We start from the raw sequence: 21,042 nt of genomic DNA on the forward strand, positions 1-21,042 counted from the left end.
TTTGTTACACTTCTTAACTTCACTCTTTGTTACACTTTTTAACTTCACTCTTTGTTACACTTTTTAACTTCACTCTTTGTTACACTTTTTAACTTCACTCTTTGTTACACTTTTTAACTTCACTCTTTGTTACACTTTTTAACTTCACTCTTTGTTACACTTATTAACTTCACTCTTTGTTACACTTATTAACTTCACTCTTTGTTACACTTATTAACTTCACTCTTTGTTACACTTATTAACTTCACTCTTTGTTACACTTATTAACTTCACTCTTTGTTACACTTATTAACTTCACTCTTTGTTACACTTATTAACTTCATTCTTTGTTACACTTATTAACTTCATTCTTTATTACACTTATTAACTTCATTCTTTGTTACACTTATTAACTTCATTCTTTGTTACACTTATTAACTTCACTCTTTGTTACACTTATTAACTTCATTCTTTATTACACTTATTAACTTCATTCTTTGTTACACTTATTAACTTCATTCTTTGTTACACTTATTAACTTCATTCTTTATTACACTTATTAACTTCACTGTACAAGAGACATACATAACAAAATGGCTTTACTTTCCTAAAAAAAAAAAAAAATGCATTAGCAACATGTCCATTGCAAAATCAAACTCTAAAATTGTTTCTCCTTCTATACTCCTATCATCATATCAATTTCCTCTACCCTCAAAATCACCAGGTATCTTTCCAACATGACCATTCAAATCTTCTGCCACAGCAAATACTTCCTCCTCATCAATCTTACTAGTTTATTACAATAAACTTGCCATAAAATTCATCTTCCACATCTTCACTCACAATACAATAGATATAGTTATGAAAATTTTCTCACCAACCAGCAACTTCAATAGGATTCACTCACTCAGATAATTAACTTCGATGACTATCTCCTTATCACTTTGTAATAAAAATACCAACACTATTTGTTCTCTTTTCATTTTCAATCCAATACAGTTGATATCTTGCACCCCCCTTCCCAAATAATTCTAGCAGTTTTACCTCTCCAATGAGATTATTGGTGTTGCGGTATTTTTTTTATATAAATGAGGGTATGATTAAAGAAAATTTTAAGAATCTATTTATAGACACTGGTGATAGGAACTGACCAATCAAATGGAGCTACGTTCTTCTAGCAACCAATCAGAAACTGGAATTGCTTCATAAAAATATTGGATCTTTTAGAATTCCTGCACATAATTTTTTCGTATCCACACAAGAAAGATCTTTGCTCTTTACCTGAAAATTGTTTAAGTACTAGTCTTACATGGATCAGCTATCGACCAAAAACTCTTTGTCATCTCTAGAACTTATACAGATTAGCTACTCATCAGAAACTCTTCTAAAATTAACCATGGCTTTCAATTAAAAAATTGGACACAACATATAAATACATCTCTCAAGAAACTCAAGAATCTTATCAGACCTTCCATACAAGTTTTTAAGATTTAAAATATATAGCATGAAGTTTAATCAATTTTTTTAGAAGCCATTTCTTTATTTGAGGCAAGATTTTTATAGTCTTTTTAATTTTTAAAGAATGCAATTAGATCAAGTCGCATTCTGCATTCTAACCTGGGCTGTAGAGTTAGAGCAAATTCATTTCTTTTTAATTTGATTCTTTAAATTGTGTTCATTAAATAATAAAAAAAAAAAATTGGAGAGCCTTGAAAAGACATGAATGTTCTTTTTAAAATCAAAATTTTATAAATAATATATAGTATATATAAATTCAATCAACTTCAATATATTGCCAAAAGATTAGCACAGAATTAGAGCCATATAAAAGAGTTATGAAAGAGAGAAAAGGGTTATGGACAGAACTAATCAGCTAAGGGTCAACAGCTACAATGTGTCCAATGCTGCCCTAAAACTGAACATATGCAGGTTGACCACAGCCTGGAAAAAATATTTCGATGATTCAACCGAAATCATCCCAGGTACAGTTTCTAAGTTTTCATCAAATTCTTCTCTGTGGAGATGATATGAAGTTACACTGCACATAGTTGCCACACATGTTAAAAGTGAAGACGCGATCACCATGCAACTACCTTCACTGAGTATAAGTTGAAGGGCTTAAGTCATTGTTTGTAGGAATTTTTTGAAACTCATCAATGTCATCATCCTCAAAACTATTAATAGCCCTCTATGTGGAGATGAAGCTACACGGCACATAGTTGCTACATATGATAATAAAAGGCAATGAGATCACCATATATGGTCCAGTGAGTATAGGTTGAGGGGCTTTTGGTTATTTGAAATACCTTTTTTTTGAGCTTGCGGATCATATATTCTAGTAAAAACTTTCTTCCAAATCTGGATTCGGCATTAAATGACCTGAAAAGGGTTGATATGCCGTAAAACAAAAATGGCCAACCAACCAATCATCTTGACTGCCATTTTCACAATGTTTCAACTTTTCTAATCCACTACTCTTTTTAGGTGCATTTTCTCGGTTATCTTCTATTTATTCCTTTAATTAATTTGCTGTGGTAGATTGCTTTTATTCCCGATTCTATCCCATTCAGATATCTAATACTTGTTTGCAATCTCAAGATTTTACCAATTGTGATGAAAGGTACCTGAAGAAGATGTATAACAGGCAAAATGTTATGGAAATGACAGCAATCAAAAAAAAAAAAAAAAAAAAGAAAAAAAAAGAGAGTCTGAAAACACATAACATCTCATCTCAAAAAACATTTTACTGATTGTGATGAAAGGTACCTGAAGAAGGTGAGAGAGTATAACAGTCAAAATGACAGCAATAAAAAAAAAAAAAAGAGTTCAAAAACACGTAAATAACATTTCATCTCAAAAACATCGTCAAAATATGATTTAAAAGGAAAAAAAAAAGTTATTTATGCATATGTTTTATTGCATTTTTTTTATAGTCTTATATTCTTTTGTTAATTTTAAATGTACATTTTGAATGAACAAATATGAGAAAAATACATCCGTGTCATCAGGAAGAGTTATAACATAGAAAAATAAAATCACTGTACTGACCACATAAAGATGTGATACTGCTACTCTCTTCATGGACAAATTTCCTTGTAACAGCTTCTTCACTAATCTGTTTCACCTGTTATAAAAATAAATAAAAATATTGGAAATAAAAATGAAAAGCAAATAAAAGTAAGTTCAAACATAACCATTTACTTATAAAGATTAAAATAATTTAAATTTAGCAAATACTAGTGGAGGGAGGCATAAGATATATCTTGATTTATCCAATTATTGCCTTTTTGTAAAAATATTACATAATAACATTATGAATGTAGGAATGTAATAGAAAATAAAATAATAAAGAATTGCTGGGAATTGAAACCTTAATTCTACTGTTACTGGCCATTCACGTTAACCACAGTTCAACCGAAGCAAGAATTCTGAAATCGTTGTAAATTAACAATATATACTTTTATGTACAAGGATGTGCCAGGTCAATCAACGCATGCGTCAAGAAACACCATGGCTAATATGTTGCTTACGCTACACACTTGCTAAGTTGTAATTTCTTTCAATTTTGACTCCTTAACTATTTTAACCATAAAAAACAGCCCACAAAAAATGTAATCATTCGAACCATCTTGTGCTTCTCTGCGACCTTTAATCCTTTCATCTCAGTTTGAAAAAAAATGTAGACAGATATAGTGAATTTTATAAATGAGATTTAACCGGTTCATAAATCAAATTTAATCACAAGATATTATTGACTAACATAAAAAAAAGAAGGTACTCTATGTGCCTCATGCTAAGGAATACCAGCTCTAATCACAAACACTCATTCAATAAGGTGACTCACCAGATTATTACTTGAAACTGAAGCAAAGCCCACTCAGCTACTTCAAACGAATATATCCCTTTCGCAGGCCATATCAAAATGTTTAGTAACATTTTTTTAGTAATAAATCTAGAATAAATCTCAAGAGATACTGGTTAATATTTACACCCAGTTCTGTCGACAATTCCTATCTAGCTGGTGATAAACTTACATCATCTACCTTCACAAAAATATAATATAGATCGATCTATGCCATAAATCTATTACTTCTCTTTATAAGGTTGTTGGGTTGCTTAGTTTTACAGCATGATGTCGAGTTGTGTTAAGCACAAACTGTACACATGTTGGTATATGTATGTTTGTAGATTAATTTGTCGTAGGCATAAAATTTGTAAACAAATAGTCTGTAAATCATAGATGGAACCTCAACAGATATTACCATCTTGCATCGAAGTCAACCTAGAATAATTAATGGATAACCACATTTCCCAAAGCTGCCAAATCAGGCCCTCATCACCGGATATACTTTTAAGTCATACCCAAGACCCCCTTATCTATAAGCAGTAATCATTGCCTTCTTTTTATCACTGAACAACAAAATAATTTGTGAACATTAAACAAGGAAAATTAGGAGTTGAAAACTCAATTCTATTAATTTGAATTTTTGAAAAAATGTTTTTTTTTGATGCAGAAATAAAAACTATGCATCAATTTGAAAAATTATTGCAAACCAAAATTGCGTGCTTAGATAATTTAAAGTCCAACTCCTAGAATTCCAAAATATCCGATTCCTTATTTTAATGTTTCACAATATTCAAACTGTCTGATCAAAAAATTTGGACTTCAACTGACTCCTTCCAAAACCTTTAATTCCTTTTCACTTTCCAACTTGATCAACAGGAGATGATGTCTTGTTTTAAAAGAAATTTACACCTCATGGTGCTTGTATTTTTTCATCAACATCTCTAGAGCTCCAACAATTGTTCTCAATTTTATAAATTAATGATAAGAAAACATAAAATATATAGCATTTATTTTTTAGTTAGATATAAGAATTGTAGTTCATTTTATATGCAAAGCTAAAAAGCGTTTGGGTTTTAAACAGTTGAATATAGATATAAATAAACCCTTTAGTTATTATGAAGTTATTTAAAGATGGTTAATTTTAAACGTCTGCTTTGAGAACACGCAAGCAATCTATCTATCTATCTATATATATATATATATATCAGGATTGAACAAAAGTCTGAAATCATGAGAAAGCTACGTTGGAGATTTTTGTTATTTAAGTTCTATCATGCAAGTATCCTTTATAATTGTATTAACTTTCAGATTGCTATCATGGCAGAAAAATCTAACAATTCCAGAAGAAATAAAATAAATGGCATCGGCTTGTGTTCCGTTAGTTTTTTTTTTTTTGTCTTTTTTTTTACTCATTTTCATCGCAAGCAAGGCATAAGCCACTTGTAATATAACAGGCTACTATTTAGGATTGTGTCTAACAGGGTACGGTGGGGAGTTGAGCTACTAGATGTCTGTTAACATTACATTTAAACTTCTGCTTATCAGTACAGTTAGAAGAGCAGAAAACAGGAGGGGATTCCAAAGTCTAGCAATCAAAGGGAAGAAACTTAGAGTGGAAAGCTTTCCAGCATTTTGGGACCTCAACAGTAAAGGGGTGGAATTTTGCTACTTGCCGTATGCATGTCGAGGGGACACAAGTGTTATGAGTTCATCATAGCACATTCTATTAAAGTACTTGTAAGATATTTTTAACGCTTAGTACTGAAAAGGCAATCAATTACACAATGAATTGCCAAGAAGCCTTCACAACCGATTTTGTAATGGAAGAATTACAATGGATGCTGAAACATGTACAGAAGTATGAAAACATATAGAAGGTAACCCATGTACTTTATTATGTGTTGTGGTGGCACCCACTCATTTACATATGTGGATAATATTACACATAAATAGCAAGACTCGGTTAGTCTAAGTGTGTGTTAACCAGAAGCCACCGAAGGCCGAGCTGAGAGCAGATATGTTCTCCAGCCAAGACTCTCTTACTTGACAACCATTATGTACATATACTGTGAATATACTTTTTCTAATACACTTCTTATTGATCTACCTTTTTTTGTTGAGTCTTCATTTGTATTGCCTTATACGTTATTTGGTTCAACCTGCAAACATAACAGTTGGCGACGAAGATGAACGTCAAACATAACATTATGAAAAATCACAGAATGTATCGAGGCATTCTTTTGGTTATGCTTTATCTCGCAATCATTTTTAGCCATGGTGCATAAAAAAAAAAAATGGAGAGTCACATATTTTAGAAAACATTTTGTCACATAAATTTAAATGAGAACATTTGAAAACCTGAAAATATTATGAAATAAAATAATTTTTATTTATTTACTTTTTGTTGTTGTCGTTGTTGTTAAAGTCCGAATTTTCGCCAATAACATGGCTTTATCAAGAAGAGGATAGTCCGATGTAGTATATTTTTTTTTTTCTTCATAATGTTGTTAATAAGAGGTCGAGGGCTCCCGAAGAGAAAAAATGTCTTATATCAGTGCGGTTTCAAATCTGTGTGTCTCGACCTCTTAATAACATGATGAAGAAAAAGAAAAGAAAACTACATTCGACTATCCTATCCTTGATATTAGCGAAAATTCGAATTTTTACAACAACAACAAAAAAAGTAAATAAGAAAATGATTTTATCATTTCATAACATTTTCAGGTTTTCAAATGTTTTCATTTAAATTTAGTGCATAATTTGCAGGAATTTGAGACTTGCGTATGTTTCTGATAGCGACAACTTAGTGGCTTATACTAGCAAACCAAGAATTTTTACAAACATTAAAAGATAACACCACACAAGAAATTAAAACCATATGCTAGAAAATGTGCAAAGTGTTTGGAAGAAGGTGGATATCAATTCAAACATTTTTTGGAAACTATATTGTTAGCAAATTTCTTACGGATCCAGACTTTTGCACTACAGTGTACATATTCAGGAACAGCAATTCAAAGTAATTCATTATTATTTGATAGAAAAATAAATTATAATTCTGTCTCATTTTTTTTTCCATTTTTCTTAACCTTTTTCTTCTAGGGGGTGGGACATCCAACCAGATGTCTAACATTTACCCCTATTTCAGTGAATCCAACAAAGAGATCTTTTCAGGATTCTAGCCGTCCCTTTCAGTCCAATCGTTTGTATTTCACTTGCACTTGGTTCACCGGGTATGCTTGCTATGTACTTTTTAAAATTCTTTTTCATAAGCCCAGTTGCTCCTATGATGACTGGTATAATCGAAACCTCTTTCAATTTCCAATTTCGTTTCATTGTTTCTTGATATGCTGAAGAAAATTGCGGCAGAGAGGTTGCTAATTTGGAATACCAAGAGAGAATATTGTTATAATTTATTTTAATGTCAATTACTTAAAGATGATTATTTACTATGCATTGTACTTCCCAAATATACTGTCAAACCCTTAAAATTGTGTAATAGAAGGTACTACTCGCACAAGTGGTAGCACCTCTATTTAGTCCATCATATGACATGATTGAGGAGGGGGGGGGAACGAAAAACTTAAATTTGTGGATGAATTCTTTATATACATGTGGCATTAATTTGCATATGAAAGGAATAGCGGTTATAAGAAAGACGAATTGGAGAGGACAGCGAGTAAAATTTCTGACAATTGAGAAAGAGCATAGATGGTGAGAGTTAGTATCGTGAATTATAGTTTAATTTGAGAGGAGTTGATATGAATTACGACATTGGTAAGAAGGAATCCTGTACATTTTTTTTTTTTCTTCATTTACAAAATGCCATAGAAATTCATTGAAAGAATTTATTGGAATGCAATAATGCCGTTGAATTTAACACTCTGCCATTTGATAAGTTAATGTATCACATGATAGTAAAGTAGAAGAAAATAGTTAAAAACTAAAACTTTATATTTTTTTTTTATTTTGCTTTAATTGAATTATTAGTGAACATTTTTTTTACCGTCTCAACAAACGTTTTTTTCAGATGCAAATTATCAAACTCTAATTTTGAATGCAACCCTTTATTAAATATATGGAAGTAACTTGCTTTCATTTCATCAACTATGACCAGGTAAAAGTTGTAATCGTATTTTTAGTAGCGCCTGTACAGAGGATTGAACCTTCAACCTCCAGAAGACTGTCACTTCGGACTAGTAATTCCTTAGTCGGTTGCGCCAAAGGTTCCATAAAAAATTATGTACAGATTCCCAAGTTCAAGACATCAGAGGTTACGTTGACCAAAATGTTGTAAGAATAACATACAAAATGACAACAGTAGTCCGAATAACACAAATTATCAATCATCATCCCAAGTATTCTGAAACATAATAAAGCACTTGTTAATGTTTACAATTATTTAAAGTATTTAAACTTGCTTATATATATATATATATATATATATATATATATATATATATATATATATATATATATATATATATATATATATATATATATTAATCATATTCATTGCTATTTTCATAGAGGAGAATGCTCAATATTAGTGAGCTTGTTTTAGATTCAAGTTTGGAGACATGTGCATGGTGATTAGTAGTCTCTAAAAGAAATTATCAATTACCATGCAATATTAATACCTTTTCTTCAAACTTGGACCAATGTACATTGTAGTGTAAATCTGAACCCATTATTTTCAGTAGGCTCATAACTCTTGCATCCCTTATTTTGTCCTGTAATCCTTACATTCCATGAACGATGTTTCTGACAAAGAAGTAAGAATTGCTGTTTTCTGGGTTGGAATCTATCCATATAACACTTATCGTTGGTTTGGTTATGATCTTGAAGTAATACTTTCTTTTTAGCTCTTTACATCGAATGGCTTTGTGCCTTGTTCGGTTTGCAAAAAAAACAAAAACAAAAAAAAAACAAACGTACTAACAATATGTAGTTATAAGTATTTGAATTGATATCTTAAAATCGTAATAGAAAGATGGTTTGCAATTATAATTAAGGGATCTTATTTTAAAAATGTAGAATTCTTCCAACAATGACTTTTAAAAAATATTTTTTGAAAATATTTATAAGCATTAAAAAAAAAAAAAGATTAAAGAAAATAATTTCAAAAAATAGATATAAATAAACATATGAAAAAAATGAAAAAAAAAGATTAAAGAAAATAACTTCAAAAAATAGATATAAATAAACATGAAAAAAAAATGAAAAAAAAAATGTATATCTCTATTTCTACAATTATATAAAGTCTACTTTGTTTGTGTGTGCGAGTTCATTCCTTATAGACTCTGAAATGGCTGAACAGATTTTCTTTAAAATTTACAGAACTTTAGTGTATAAGTCTGGGAGTGATCTTAGTCAAGTTTTGTCTCAGAATACCCTTGATAATTACAAATAATCGAAACCGTTATTTTAATTTATCTATCATCAGTAAAGCCATTTTTTCCATGGCGTCACTAAGCAACAATGATAAAACAATAGGCCGTGAAAATTCTGATGTGAATAAGTTGATAGCATGTTTTTTTTTGTTTTGTTTTGTTTTTTTGCAGGACATGGTCTGTAGGTTCAAACTCTGCACGTAAATTTCTTAAATTTTTTTTCATTAACTGCAAAGAATTTTATAAAACTTGAAAATGTGTGTTTTTTTTGCTTTCTTTCTTTCTTTTTTTTTGCATGACATGCACTGTAGGTTCAAGCCTCACACGTAAATTTCTTAATGTTTTATTTTGCTAACTGGAAAGAAGTTTATTCATAAGATTGAAAAATTCACGTGTGTGGATGTGTGTATTTTTAAAATATCTATTATTTTTGCAATATAAAACTGGAATACTTTAATTAAACTTTATAATTGATTATAGAAAAAACAAAATCGTAAACTAAACAAAGATGATTTCTTAAATAAAAAAATACATTTGAATTTCACTCAAGTCACTTAAAATAATAAAATTTAAAATAAAACTTTTTTTTTCTTTAACTAAGTTTGCCTTAAACTAAGTATTTAGTATAAAATGATTATTTTCTTTAATCAAAAATTCACAGACGGTAATACCTCAAGCAATTACAGTACAAACACAACTGAACATGTTTTTATATTAAAAAAAAATGTTCTTAAATCTAATACCTCTCTTCCCCCGGGCTGCCTACTGTTGTTTTGACCCCCCACCAACTATCACTTTTTTCTTAACACTTCTCTTCACCCGGGTTGAACTACCATTTTGATTTCCACATCCGGGCAACACCGGGTACCCCTGCTAGTAATAAATAAGTATATAAAAAGAATTTAAAAAATGGATATAATAAATAAGTATATAAAAAGAATTTAAAAAATGGATATAATAAATAAATATATAAAAAGAATTAAAAAATGGATATAATAAATAAATATATAAAAAGAATTTAAAAAAATGGATATAATAAATAAATATATAAAAAGAATTAAAAAATGGATATAATAAATAAATATATAAAAAGAATTAAAAAAATGGATATAATAAATAAATATATAAAAAGAATTTAAAAAATGGATATAATAAATAAATATATAAAAAGAATTAAAAAAATGGATATAATAAATAAGTATATAAAAAGAATTTAAAAAATGGATATAATAAATAAGTATATAAAAAGAATTTAAAAAATGGATAGAATATATAAGTATATAAAAAGAATTTAAAAAATGAACATAATAAATATATAAAAAGAATTTAAAAAATGGATATAATAAATAAATATATAAAAAGAATTTAAAAAATGGATGTAATAAATAAGTATATCAAAAGAATAAAGAAAAAAAATGGATAGAATAAATAAGTATATGAATAGAATAAAAAAAAAAAGTATTGCAAATCCAGATACAAAGAAGAGGATTTCAAGGCGGATTTTCTTCCCATCAAATTAAAATGTGTGTTTTATTAGCCAAACAATAAGTGGAGGATAAACATGGCAATTGTAAATTCCGATATAAAACCGTGTAGCTAAGCAAGTGTAAAGTGCTTAGTTCATTAGGAATCCAAAAAACATGGCAGCATCTTTGCATAATGGCGCAATTACATTGATATATATGAGAGAGAGAGAGAGAGAGATTTCCTGTTCTATATAGAAACAAATATGGCTGCACATAATGTGTAGTGAATACATTGTTCCCAGTTCTTACATTGCTTTATTTTTAATTTCTGCCTACCCTATTTCCCAAACCTTATCAGCTGCTTAAGCTCTCTCTTCCCTAATGTCCAGGGTATGACAAAACCGCAATTAATGGTGAAGACTCAATTTGGGAGCTCTAAGGAGTGTGAAGTCATCTGACCTGAACTGTGTCAAGGTTTCATCTATGGGTTAGAGTTTATCAATTAAAGTATATTGTTATGATTTATGCAAGACATATGGCATAATGAAACACCGGTTTTTGTTAGATCACTGAAGTCAAGCAACGTGGAGTCTGATCAGTACTAAATGGGTGACTATTTGGGAATACCAAGCGCTGTATGTAGGAGGATTTCAACCCCTTCCTGCAAAGAATTGCAAAAATCTAACGTTGTCATCTCCCCTAACAGGGATATGCATGACTGGGGACCTCTTGTGAATTTCATACTCCCATGAAACTTCCTCCTTTGAAGGAAGCCACTTAGTAGGGTTGCTTTGGTAGTGGTGGTAATTAAAGTATATAGTTACAAAAAAAAAAAAAAAAAAATTAATCTGAAACCATTCATATAAAAAAATAGAATCTTAAATATTTGAAGTATAAAAAATAGACTCCTAAAACCTATTCAAGATTAATGTGCTATGAAACAAAAATGTTTTTACAATCAATTTAATTAGTCTGTATAAAAGTTTCAAGGATATAAAAACGTTTTCGAAGAAGAATGATCACCATAAAAAGATACTAAGTTTTTAGTAAAGTTCTAAGTAGAATGAAACAAACATTTTTTTGTGTTAATTTAATCATATATTATTTTAAATTACTATCACTAATATCATGTAACACCAGCAAAAAATGACATGAGATTTGCTTTTAACATTAATTGTGTTCGTAAAAAAATGGTTTCAGGTTAGGCATGGAGTTCATTTTCCTGGGCAACGCCAGTAGACAAGCAGCTAGCAAATATATAAAAAAGGTTTCTGAAGAAAAATAAACCTTCACCTTACCTCATTAAAATGTTTTATCTCTGATTTTAATGAGATTTCACACATGGTTATGTTGATTTTGAAAACATTTTAAGATCTCAATTCCAGTTATGTTGCACCCAAATATCTAAGTATTTTAAAAATATATTTTATTGAAATATTTTTGGGTCTGAACTCTCACTTATTAAAGGGTTTAAGGGTATCCAATCATGGTTTGATATTTCTGTTGGAAGATTATAATCAAACCTAAATTGCATAACTGAAAACGGACAAAAGCTACAAGACATACTTTTTTTCCTTCTTTAATTATTTCCCCTATCTAAAACTCAAAGCAATTTCTTCCATCATAGCAACTGGCAATTTGTTGCTTAGCAAATGTACATTGGAGGCGAATTTCTCTAATCATCTTGTTGAGTGAAAGCGAAAAATTGGTTTCAATTTATTCCCTTTTGGCCTTTTCCCTAATGTAAAACAAATGAATTTCTCATGTCGAACTCTTTATGATTTAGAAACGATTTTAGCTCGTTCTCAAGGGTAATAATGCTTTCAGCCATTATTTTATAACCTAATGTAAAAATACAGTGTGGACAGAATTCTTAATTCTTCACAATGTTGAATATAGTCTAGTCTGTGTGCCCGGTGTTGCCCGGGTGTTTGGAGGTGTGTGTTGAGTACAAAAAAAAAAAAATATATGGTAGTAGACAGGAAGACTCGAACCCGTACCACAAAGGAGGAAAAGAAAGTGAAAAAAAAAAAACAAAAAAAACATGACGTCTTTGCTGTTGTGTCTATCGCCAAACCTGAAGTGAGGTAGGTTTAAATTAAGGCTAGTCAATCAAAAAGAGAGGATGACTTTCGAAAATATTGTCGAAAAAGCGAACACTCCTTGTAAAAAAGTGGCCAGTTGAGAGTGGAGGAATTAATGTTGTTAGCCAATTTTTCGATATTTGTTGTCCGAAGGGTCGAGCTTCAAAATGATACCGATTGTGTGAAAATCCGTCGCCTCTGTCAAAAGTTTTAGGCAGACATACATACATTTAAACAGACAGGTGAGATTTATATTATAGACTAGCGGGGGTACCCGGCATTGCCCGGATGTTTGTTGGTGTAAAAGAAAAAAGTTTTGGGAGGGAGGTAGGCTCAATCCTGAATCGTTGAGGCGAAAGCGAAAAAAAAACAAGCATGATAACTTACTCCAACGCTACGAAGGAAGTGGAATGAGAGTGGATGAAATTAAATGATTAAAAAGTTATGCGACATGTGCGTGAATTTAATGAGGTCAAATATGCCATAGGAAAAATGAAATCCCGCACTTAACTTTGGCTGCAAGGCAGTTGTTTTGGTTTTGTTTTCCCAAGTTGTTGGGGGAAAACCGGCTCCCATAAAAAATGGGAATGTCCAAATGAATAGAAATTGTCTGATATGACAGTTTTCACTGCATTGACCAAAGCTGATTTGTTTTCTGGATGTCCCTGGCAGGAAGGCCCGGGAATTGCCTTCACATCATCAGTTTCACTTTATTTATACTAAAAAGCTGAACAAACACACAACAACGGAATCGTATGAATTTTATAAAAGTCAATCAAAATCTAGACAACGTCCCTTCGCAAATCATATATATTATGATCTAGTGGGTATATAAACAGTTGTAAGAAATAGTACCCCCACCCCCAAATCCTTTGCTGGATATACAAAAATGCGTGCGACACTTTTGCCTTTTCTATATATATATATATATATATATATACTAGCGAGGGGTACCGGTGTTGCCCGGGTGTTTGTGTAAAAAAAAAAAAAAACATTAAAAGAAAAAAAAAAGTTTTAGTAGGAAAGTAGGATTAAACCCCGAAGCCTTGATGCGAAGATGGAAACGAAAGGGAAAAAGGCAGTTGCCTAACCATCTCGGGGAGGAGCTGATAAAGGCGTCATATGAAGGTTTATGAAGCGAAATAAACAGGTGCGAGGAAGTGGTATGGTGTCTGACCTAGTTTTGTGCTGCAAGCCAGATCATTTGCTTTTGCTTTTCGAGCTGATAAAATTCGGGCTAATTAAATACACATGCAACCCCCGTTGTTAACTCGTAGTTATTATGATTTAGACACAATATAAAAAGTTTTAAGTATGAGCGAGCCTACCCAGAAGGCTTGGGAAAAAAGCCTATTGCGGACATACACAAAAAGCGAACATACATACACATTTTCGCTTATATATAGAGAGATAAGACAATAATTAAAGTTAGATTCTCAGTTTAACGTCCGTTTTATATGCTGACATGCTTGCTTTTACATCTAACTCAAAAACTCACATTCAAGGTGACCATACTAACAAAGTCTTTTTTTATCTGCATATGTCTCACTATTCTGTTTGGATTTAATCTTCCTCCAATGTTATCAGATCTGTTTGTCTTTAAGAATCACATTAAACATCCATCATATCATTTCATTGTGTCCTCAATCCTAACTGGACAGATTTTACTTCCATATCTCATCACACTTCATACACAGGTCTGATATTTTTTCTTTGATCGACAATGGAAATACTCTGCCAGTTAATGCAATTGAATTTATTCAGCATAGATTAAAACATTACATGTTTAGAAGGGTGTGGGGAGAGAGAAAAAAGAAAACAGAAAGTGAACAAAGAGGGAGGGAGGGGCGCTGCAAATTTAGACGGTTGACAATACAGTTAACCAACACCTGTCCAACTTCATCTTGTTAATGCAGCGACAACCTCAAGCAGCAGTCTATTCCAGGGGGCCAATATGCAGATAGAAAATGCGGCTTTTTGTTGATTTAGCCGAAATCTCCAATAAAAGCTTTAGGTTGTGTTCTTTCAGTCCACGTTTGGGTGTTGGAGTCAAGAGACGATCCTGAGGAGGTTATAATGGTCATGAACGAGGTTATAGGCCAAAGTTAGGTCGCTCCTCAGTCTTCGGTGTTCCAGTGAAAAAAGGTTCAGCCGCTGCAGATGGGTCTCATAAGGAAGGTCATGAAAACCTTGCACCAACTGAGTCGCCAGCTTCTGCATTCGCTCCAGATACTGAATTCCATGAATCAGGCATGGTTAGTAATAGCAAAGGTTCCCTGAACTTTATTTTGCCTGTATCGTAATTTTTTTTCAGTTGTATTTTCTTTTATTGTGGATATGTAGATAGGTGTCTGTGTGTGTGTGTGTGTGTGGAGGGGGGAGGATAAAAACAAATTACACTGTACTTTACTTACATCGCATTCAGTTATTCAAGAATGGAAACAAAACATAATTCACGCATAGCGATGAAAACTGTTTCTTTCTTTTCTTAGGAGTGGGGCCATATATTGTGAAGAGCATTTCCAAATGTAACACCTATTTTTTTAAGCTCTGCCAAAATGGATTAGAGAGGATTGCAAATTGCATTGTTATGATGACTGAACCTGAAAGTTTCATCTCTGTTGCATATGCTGACGGTGTGAGATTTTTTTCTCAGTCTTACACGGACGTGTGTCAGAAGTAGAGATACATCATTGAATTCCTGGCAAAAGTGCATCAAGAATGGTAGTGACTATGTAGAAGAAAATTAATTCTGGAGCACAAAAGGTTGTTCATTTCAATGATATCATTATCATCAAGATACTAGAATTTAAGCAAAAAATATTTTATTTCAACTCAATCAGATGTGCCTTATGCACTAATAAAAATGCAATTGGCATTTTGTTGAACTTTTTAAGATTTTAAATATTTATAAATTTTCTCATTATAAAAAACGATTATTATATTGATTATAATTTTTTGACAGAAGAAATAAAATCAATATAAAACATTAGAAGAACAATGCAAAATTATCCAATTATATCAATAAATATTAGTAAATTGTGTAAATAAATCTTGAAAAAAATGATTATTTAGTAAATTGATTTTAATTTATTGTTCATTTAAAAAAATATTCAAATATTTAAAATCACTTAATTCTCAGCACATTTTTTCATTATCAAAAAAGATTATTGGATTATTTTTAATTTGCAAAATAAAAACCGGCAATGAAAAAATCGTAAATCAGCAAAAATTAATAAATTGTTTCATTATAAAAAAATATTTACATACTACAGATATAATCTATGTTTAATTAATTTTAATCAAGTAAAAAAAATGTTTTCTTATCAATAGCATTGAAATAAAACAATCGTTTTTGTTGTGATAAAATTTAATGAATTCGCTGATTCTGGATGTTTTAACTGTACTTCTATCTTTCCAAATTAAAATTAATCTAACAAATGTATTATTAGGACAAACTTTATTGATAATTTAGTGACTTTAGATTTTTCTTATGATTTAAAAATTTGTCTTCTAATGTTTTTTATGCAATTCATTTTATTTCTTCTGTCCAAAAATTATAGTCAATATAATAATCGTTTTTTATAATGAGAAAATTTATAAATATTTAAAATCTTAAAAAGTTCAACAAAATGCCAATTGCATTTTTATTAGTGCATAAGGCACATCTGATTGAGTTGAAATAAAATATTTTTTGCTTAAATTCTAGTATCTTTCTTTTTATAGTTTAATATTAATAGTTTTTGGTAAATTTTATGGTTAAACATTTTGTTGAACATCTTTCTGTTGAGGCCGAAATCCTTTTTCAAGAAAATACCTAACTTTTTAAAATTCTATTCATCAACAACATAAGCAACAATAAAAATAATAGAATTATATTTATTAATTAATAGAACATGCTAATGATCACAGGAAAAGTATTACATAATAAAAAATTTACAGAAATTTTTTTTAAATTCTGAATTTAAGTGATTCATAAAAGTGCTATCGTTCGCCTGCAGGGATACAGTTATAGCCCCATACCACGCTGATTGGGAGGTTAGCACTCAAGTTTTTGCTATTTCGATTGGATATATGGTCTAATTTTTCTCAATTATTTGTTTCTTTTATATTTTTCAAAAGAAATGCCAATATTGATGGACGACATTTTGGAATGAAAATTAAAATTATATGAAATATTGGTGTCACTGATAATATTTCACTTGTTATTATTCTAAATAATGCAAGTAAAATGCCCAAATCGACTTTCATAAAAATGAAGAATATCTGGTTTTACAATGAAATTTCTGCAAAAAAAATTTATTGAAATATATAATTTCGGAATTTATTCATTGAAGATCGTAATTTTAAAATAAAAATCTATTTGTTTGAACACACACATATTCCATTGCAGTAGAAAACATTCTAGTGGCTTTTTCCAAATGCTCAGTATTTTGTTGACAATATTTGCGAATTGAAGAGTCAGTTTTGAGATAAATTTTGAATTGCTTGAGTGTAAATAAAATTGTTGTTTTTTTAACTCTAGTATCTTCCTTTTTAGAGTGATCAATAGTTTCAATCAATAGTTGATCAATAGTTTTCAGTAAAATAATTTTCCGGTTAAAATTTTATAGTACATTTATCTCTTGAAGCAGAAATCTTGTCTCTAGTTTAGTTATGATTCATAACAGTGCTATTGTTCGCCTGCAGAGTTACAGTTACAGCCTCATGCCATGCCTAGGTGATGGTTGAATTTTAAAAGCGAAAACCACCACTATTTATTTCTATTGAATGTATGACCTTGTTTTTATCAAATGTTTGCTTCCTTTATATTTTTTCAAAGAAAATGCCAACAATATTGGACATTTTGGAAGGAAAATTGACATTATTAGAAAAGTTAGTGTCACTGACAATATTCCACTTATTATTATTTCTAACAATGCAAGTATAATGCCCAAAATCGACTATTCAAAGTGTGTAGAATAGCTGTTTTTACTTTGAAATTTGTTCCAAAAATATTTTGTTTTTTTGTACTGAAATTCATAATTTCAGCATTAATTCACCGAGGATTATAATTTTCAAACATAAATCTATTTATTTGAACAGACAAATATTTCATTGCAGTAGGAAACGTTCTAGTGACATTTTCCAAGTGCTCAGTATTTTGCTGACATTTGATACAATGTTTGAGCACTGAAGCATCAGTTTTGAGCAAACTTTTAAATTGCTGTCGACCATCAGTAGGATGAAGTTGAATAACTAATCTCTGTGGTATTCCAGCAATCTGCAAGGTTTGAAACCCACAGCCAACTTTAAAGGTGCAATTACATTCACTATCTTGTAGTCTTTGGCAGTTTTGTTTGTGTATTCTAAGACATTTCATCACTTTACTTTCTTCAAAAGTGAATAATTGTTTGGCACTGTCAGGGCACTTGTTTATCAAAGATTCCCAAAATGCAATAGCACATTCTTGTTGGCCATTATTAAAAACGCCTCCGATTGATTCTCTAAGATCAGCAACACTGTGAGTGCCAGGGACAAGCAATCTTTTTAATTGCTGAATTGGCAAATCAATGTTTGGAATGCTTTTAATGATGTTAGACAACAAAGGAAGGTGGTAAATTGTCTAAACAATACTGTTAGCAAAACAAGCATTTCTTTCATTGATCAATTTGAGGTCCAAATTATTTTGAGAAATTGAATTGTCTATTTTCGGCCATTTTCTATTTGGATTATTATGTTTTTGCTTCAAATCATGATCTATAACGATTGTTTTTTTTTGTTTATAAGTCTGTTTGTACAATGACAAACTTTGAGGCTTAACAGAACAAGGAGGAAGCGGTGGCAAATCAACCCTGTCTCTTTTGGCCCTCAATCTATTATATTCAGTCCATGCACTTTTGTTACACATGGTCAATTTATGAGGGTCAAGGTCAATCAAATAGACATTGCATAGCTTTCTAGCACGTGACAAAGCTACATAGGCCATTCCATCTGAAAAGACATCAGATCCCAAGTCAACAATGATACCATCGACTGAAATACCTTTGGACAGTTAAAGCATAGCTGAGTGACAAAGGTATTTGAGATCTAGTCACAAAGAGGCCACGAGAAAGTTCATAGTCCGCTTGCACAAATTCAACATTGACTGCATGATCCATATGATCAAATTTTACAGTCACAGCAACAACTTTGCCATCTTTCATTTGTATTTCAGTGACTGTACCCATTGTACCATTGCAAAGTCCTTTTTCAATATCAATATTTCGACACAACATGCATCTAGCACCAATTCCAATTTTAAGCACAGTTTCAAGTCCAGCTGTGTCAGAAATCTTTTTAAGTTTAGAAGTTTTTGGTGTCTGTTTTGATTTTTTTTTTGTTACGGTTTTTTGTCTTCAGTTGGAATCAGTTGCTGAAATTTCAATGATATGAATATTATTTTTTTTCAAAATTTTATAATTCACTTCCTCAGCAGATTCATTTGTTGGTACAATGCAAATAATATGCATTTTCTTTTGCAAATTTTGCAAAAGATCAGTAACTTGATCAATATTTGCTTTTTGTTTAGGATTGATTCGATGCCTTTTCAAGATCTCAATATCCTGGTCAGTTGGTGACCCAAGTCTAATTCTGTTAAGAATATTAACAAAGTTTTCATTGTCATCTTTTTGTCGCATATTTATGGTCAATTCATCATAATCGAAATATGACCACAAATTTATACCAGCAATTCCCGAATTTGATTTTCTAGCATCTTGAATAGATATTTTGGAAAATACAGGTTTTTCATTAACAGGTGGAAGCTGGAATAAATCACCAAATGCAACAATTGACATGTTTGCAAATGGATACACTTGTTTCCTAATATCACCAAAAACATCTTGCAAACGTTGGTGAATAAATGCTAATTGCAAGTGACTAACCATGCTTATTTCATCAATAATAAATAATCTCACATATCCAAGCATGGTTCTCAAACTTTTTATTTTATCCTTTGATAATGGTTCATATTTAGGTGTAGAACCATGCTGCACATTTAGTTGAAAGACTATGGCATGTAGATCCTTTTAAAATGTAAGCACTGACACCAGTAGGAGCACAAATAACTACACTGGGTCCATTGATGGCAGGATATGTGAGAGTAATTTTATCTGCCAGTGCATTGATCAGAAAAGATTTGCTCACACCCCCAAAACCACTAATAAATTTGAGAATTTGTGGACAATCGTCACAATTGCACCTGTGAATAAGGTTTTCCTCATTCCAATGAAGATTTTGTTGCTCAAGTTTGGAAATAATTTCATTATAAATTTCTTTTTGAATGAAATTCAATTTTTGCTCATTTTCTAAAACTTGAGCTTCAGTGACATGTCTGATTTGAGGCATATTTAAATCAGCTTCATTTTTATCTGCCTCTTTAGCCATATTAGGATCGCAATCAATTTGATCATCATCAGCGTTATTTTCATTTTCATAATTTTTAGATTTTTGCTCTATTTTTTTGCTTATTTCAATAGCATCTTTAATTTTTTTCTTAATACTTTCATAATTTGTCATTTCAGACAAATATGGAGCATTTTGATGAAATGATTGCTCATATGATTTACAGCCATCAAGTAAATCAATTTCTTCTTGGCGCCAAAGTTTGAACAACATCAACAAATTGTGATAATATCGTTCTTTTGTTTCAGAAGTCAATCTCACATTTGGCGTCTTTATAGCTTTTTCTTTCACTTTTTTTAAAAAGCCATGATTATTTCACAGCTTCAATGAAACTTTCTCATCATCATTTGTGGAAGTATTCATTGTTCTTTCATAGTTTCTCGCAACATAGTACAAACTTTTATTTTCCATAGAATCAGGTCTATTCGGGTACCATGTTTCAACCATATTGCCATAATACAAATCTGTAGAATCAGGCTGCATTTGATCCAATTCTTCTTGTGGCAAAAATCTGCGGGTTCTATATTCAGGTATATCAGCACCGACCCACATTACAGCTGCAGAAGCTCCAAACAAGTGATGTCCCAACAGCTTATCAGCAACTTCTAAATCTCTTTTGGACAATGTATAAAGACCAGCGCTTTTGCATTTACCATAAAATGATTTTGATTGGTCCAATGACCACACACCTTCAGTCTCAGATGCTTCATATTTAGTCTGATAGCTGGTGATGTAATGGTTCAGAATCATTGAATTGTCAGAAATGTACTGCAAGTCAATATTAGACTCCCACATCATCAAAATAGCTGGGTTGTAAGCATTAATGTACTGCTCTTGTGAGCTTCTATCCA

At 30.9% G+C, this 21,042-nt stretch overlaps 1 protein-coding gene across 4 annotated transcripts in view; it reads right to left on the minus strand.

The window, feature by feature from the left end:
• LOC145278208 (small G protein signaling modulator 1-like) overlaps positions 1 to 21,042 on the minus strand; it is a 359,099-nt gene that overhangs the window by 248,417 nt on the left and 89,640 nt on the right. For all 4 annotated transcript variants that reach the window (XM_080130507.1, XM_080130503.1, XM_080130500.1 and 1 more), the window contains exon 3: positions 3,028 to 3,103. In XM_080130507.1, the coding sequence (XP_079986633.1) occupies positions 3,028 to 3,103 (76 nt within the window). The remainder of the gene's footprint in view (positions 1 to 3,027; positions 3,104 to 21,042) is intronic.

Source organism: Euprymna scolopes, chromosome 1 (assembly GCF_053919585.1).
Source record: "Euprymna scolopes isolate OS-2025 chromosome 1, ASM5391958v1, whole genome shotgun sequence".
Classification (NCBI taxonomy): domain Eukaryota; kingdom Metazoa; phylum Mollusca; class Cephalopoda; order Sepiida; family Sepiolidae; genus Euprymna; species Euprymna scolopes.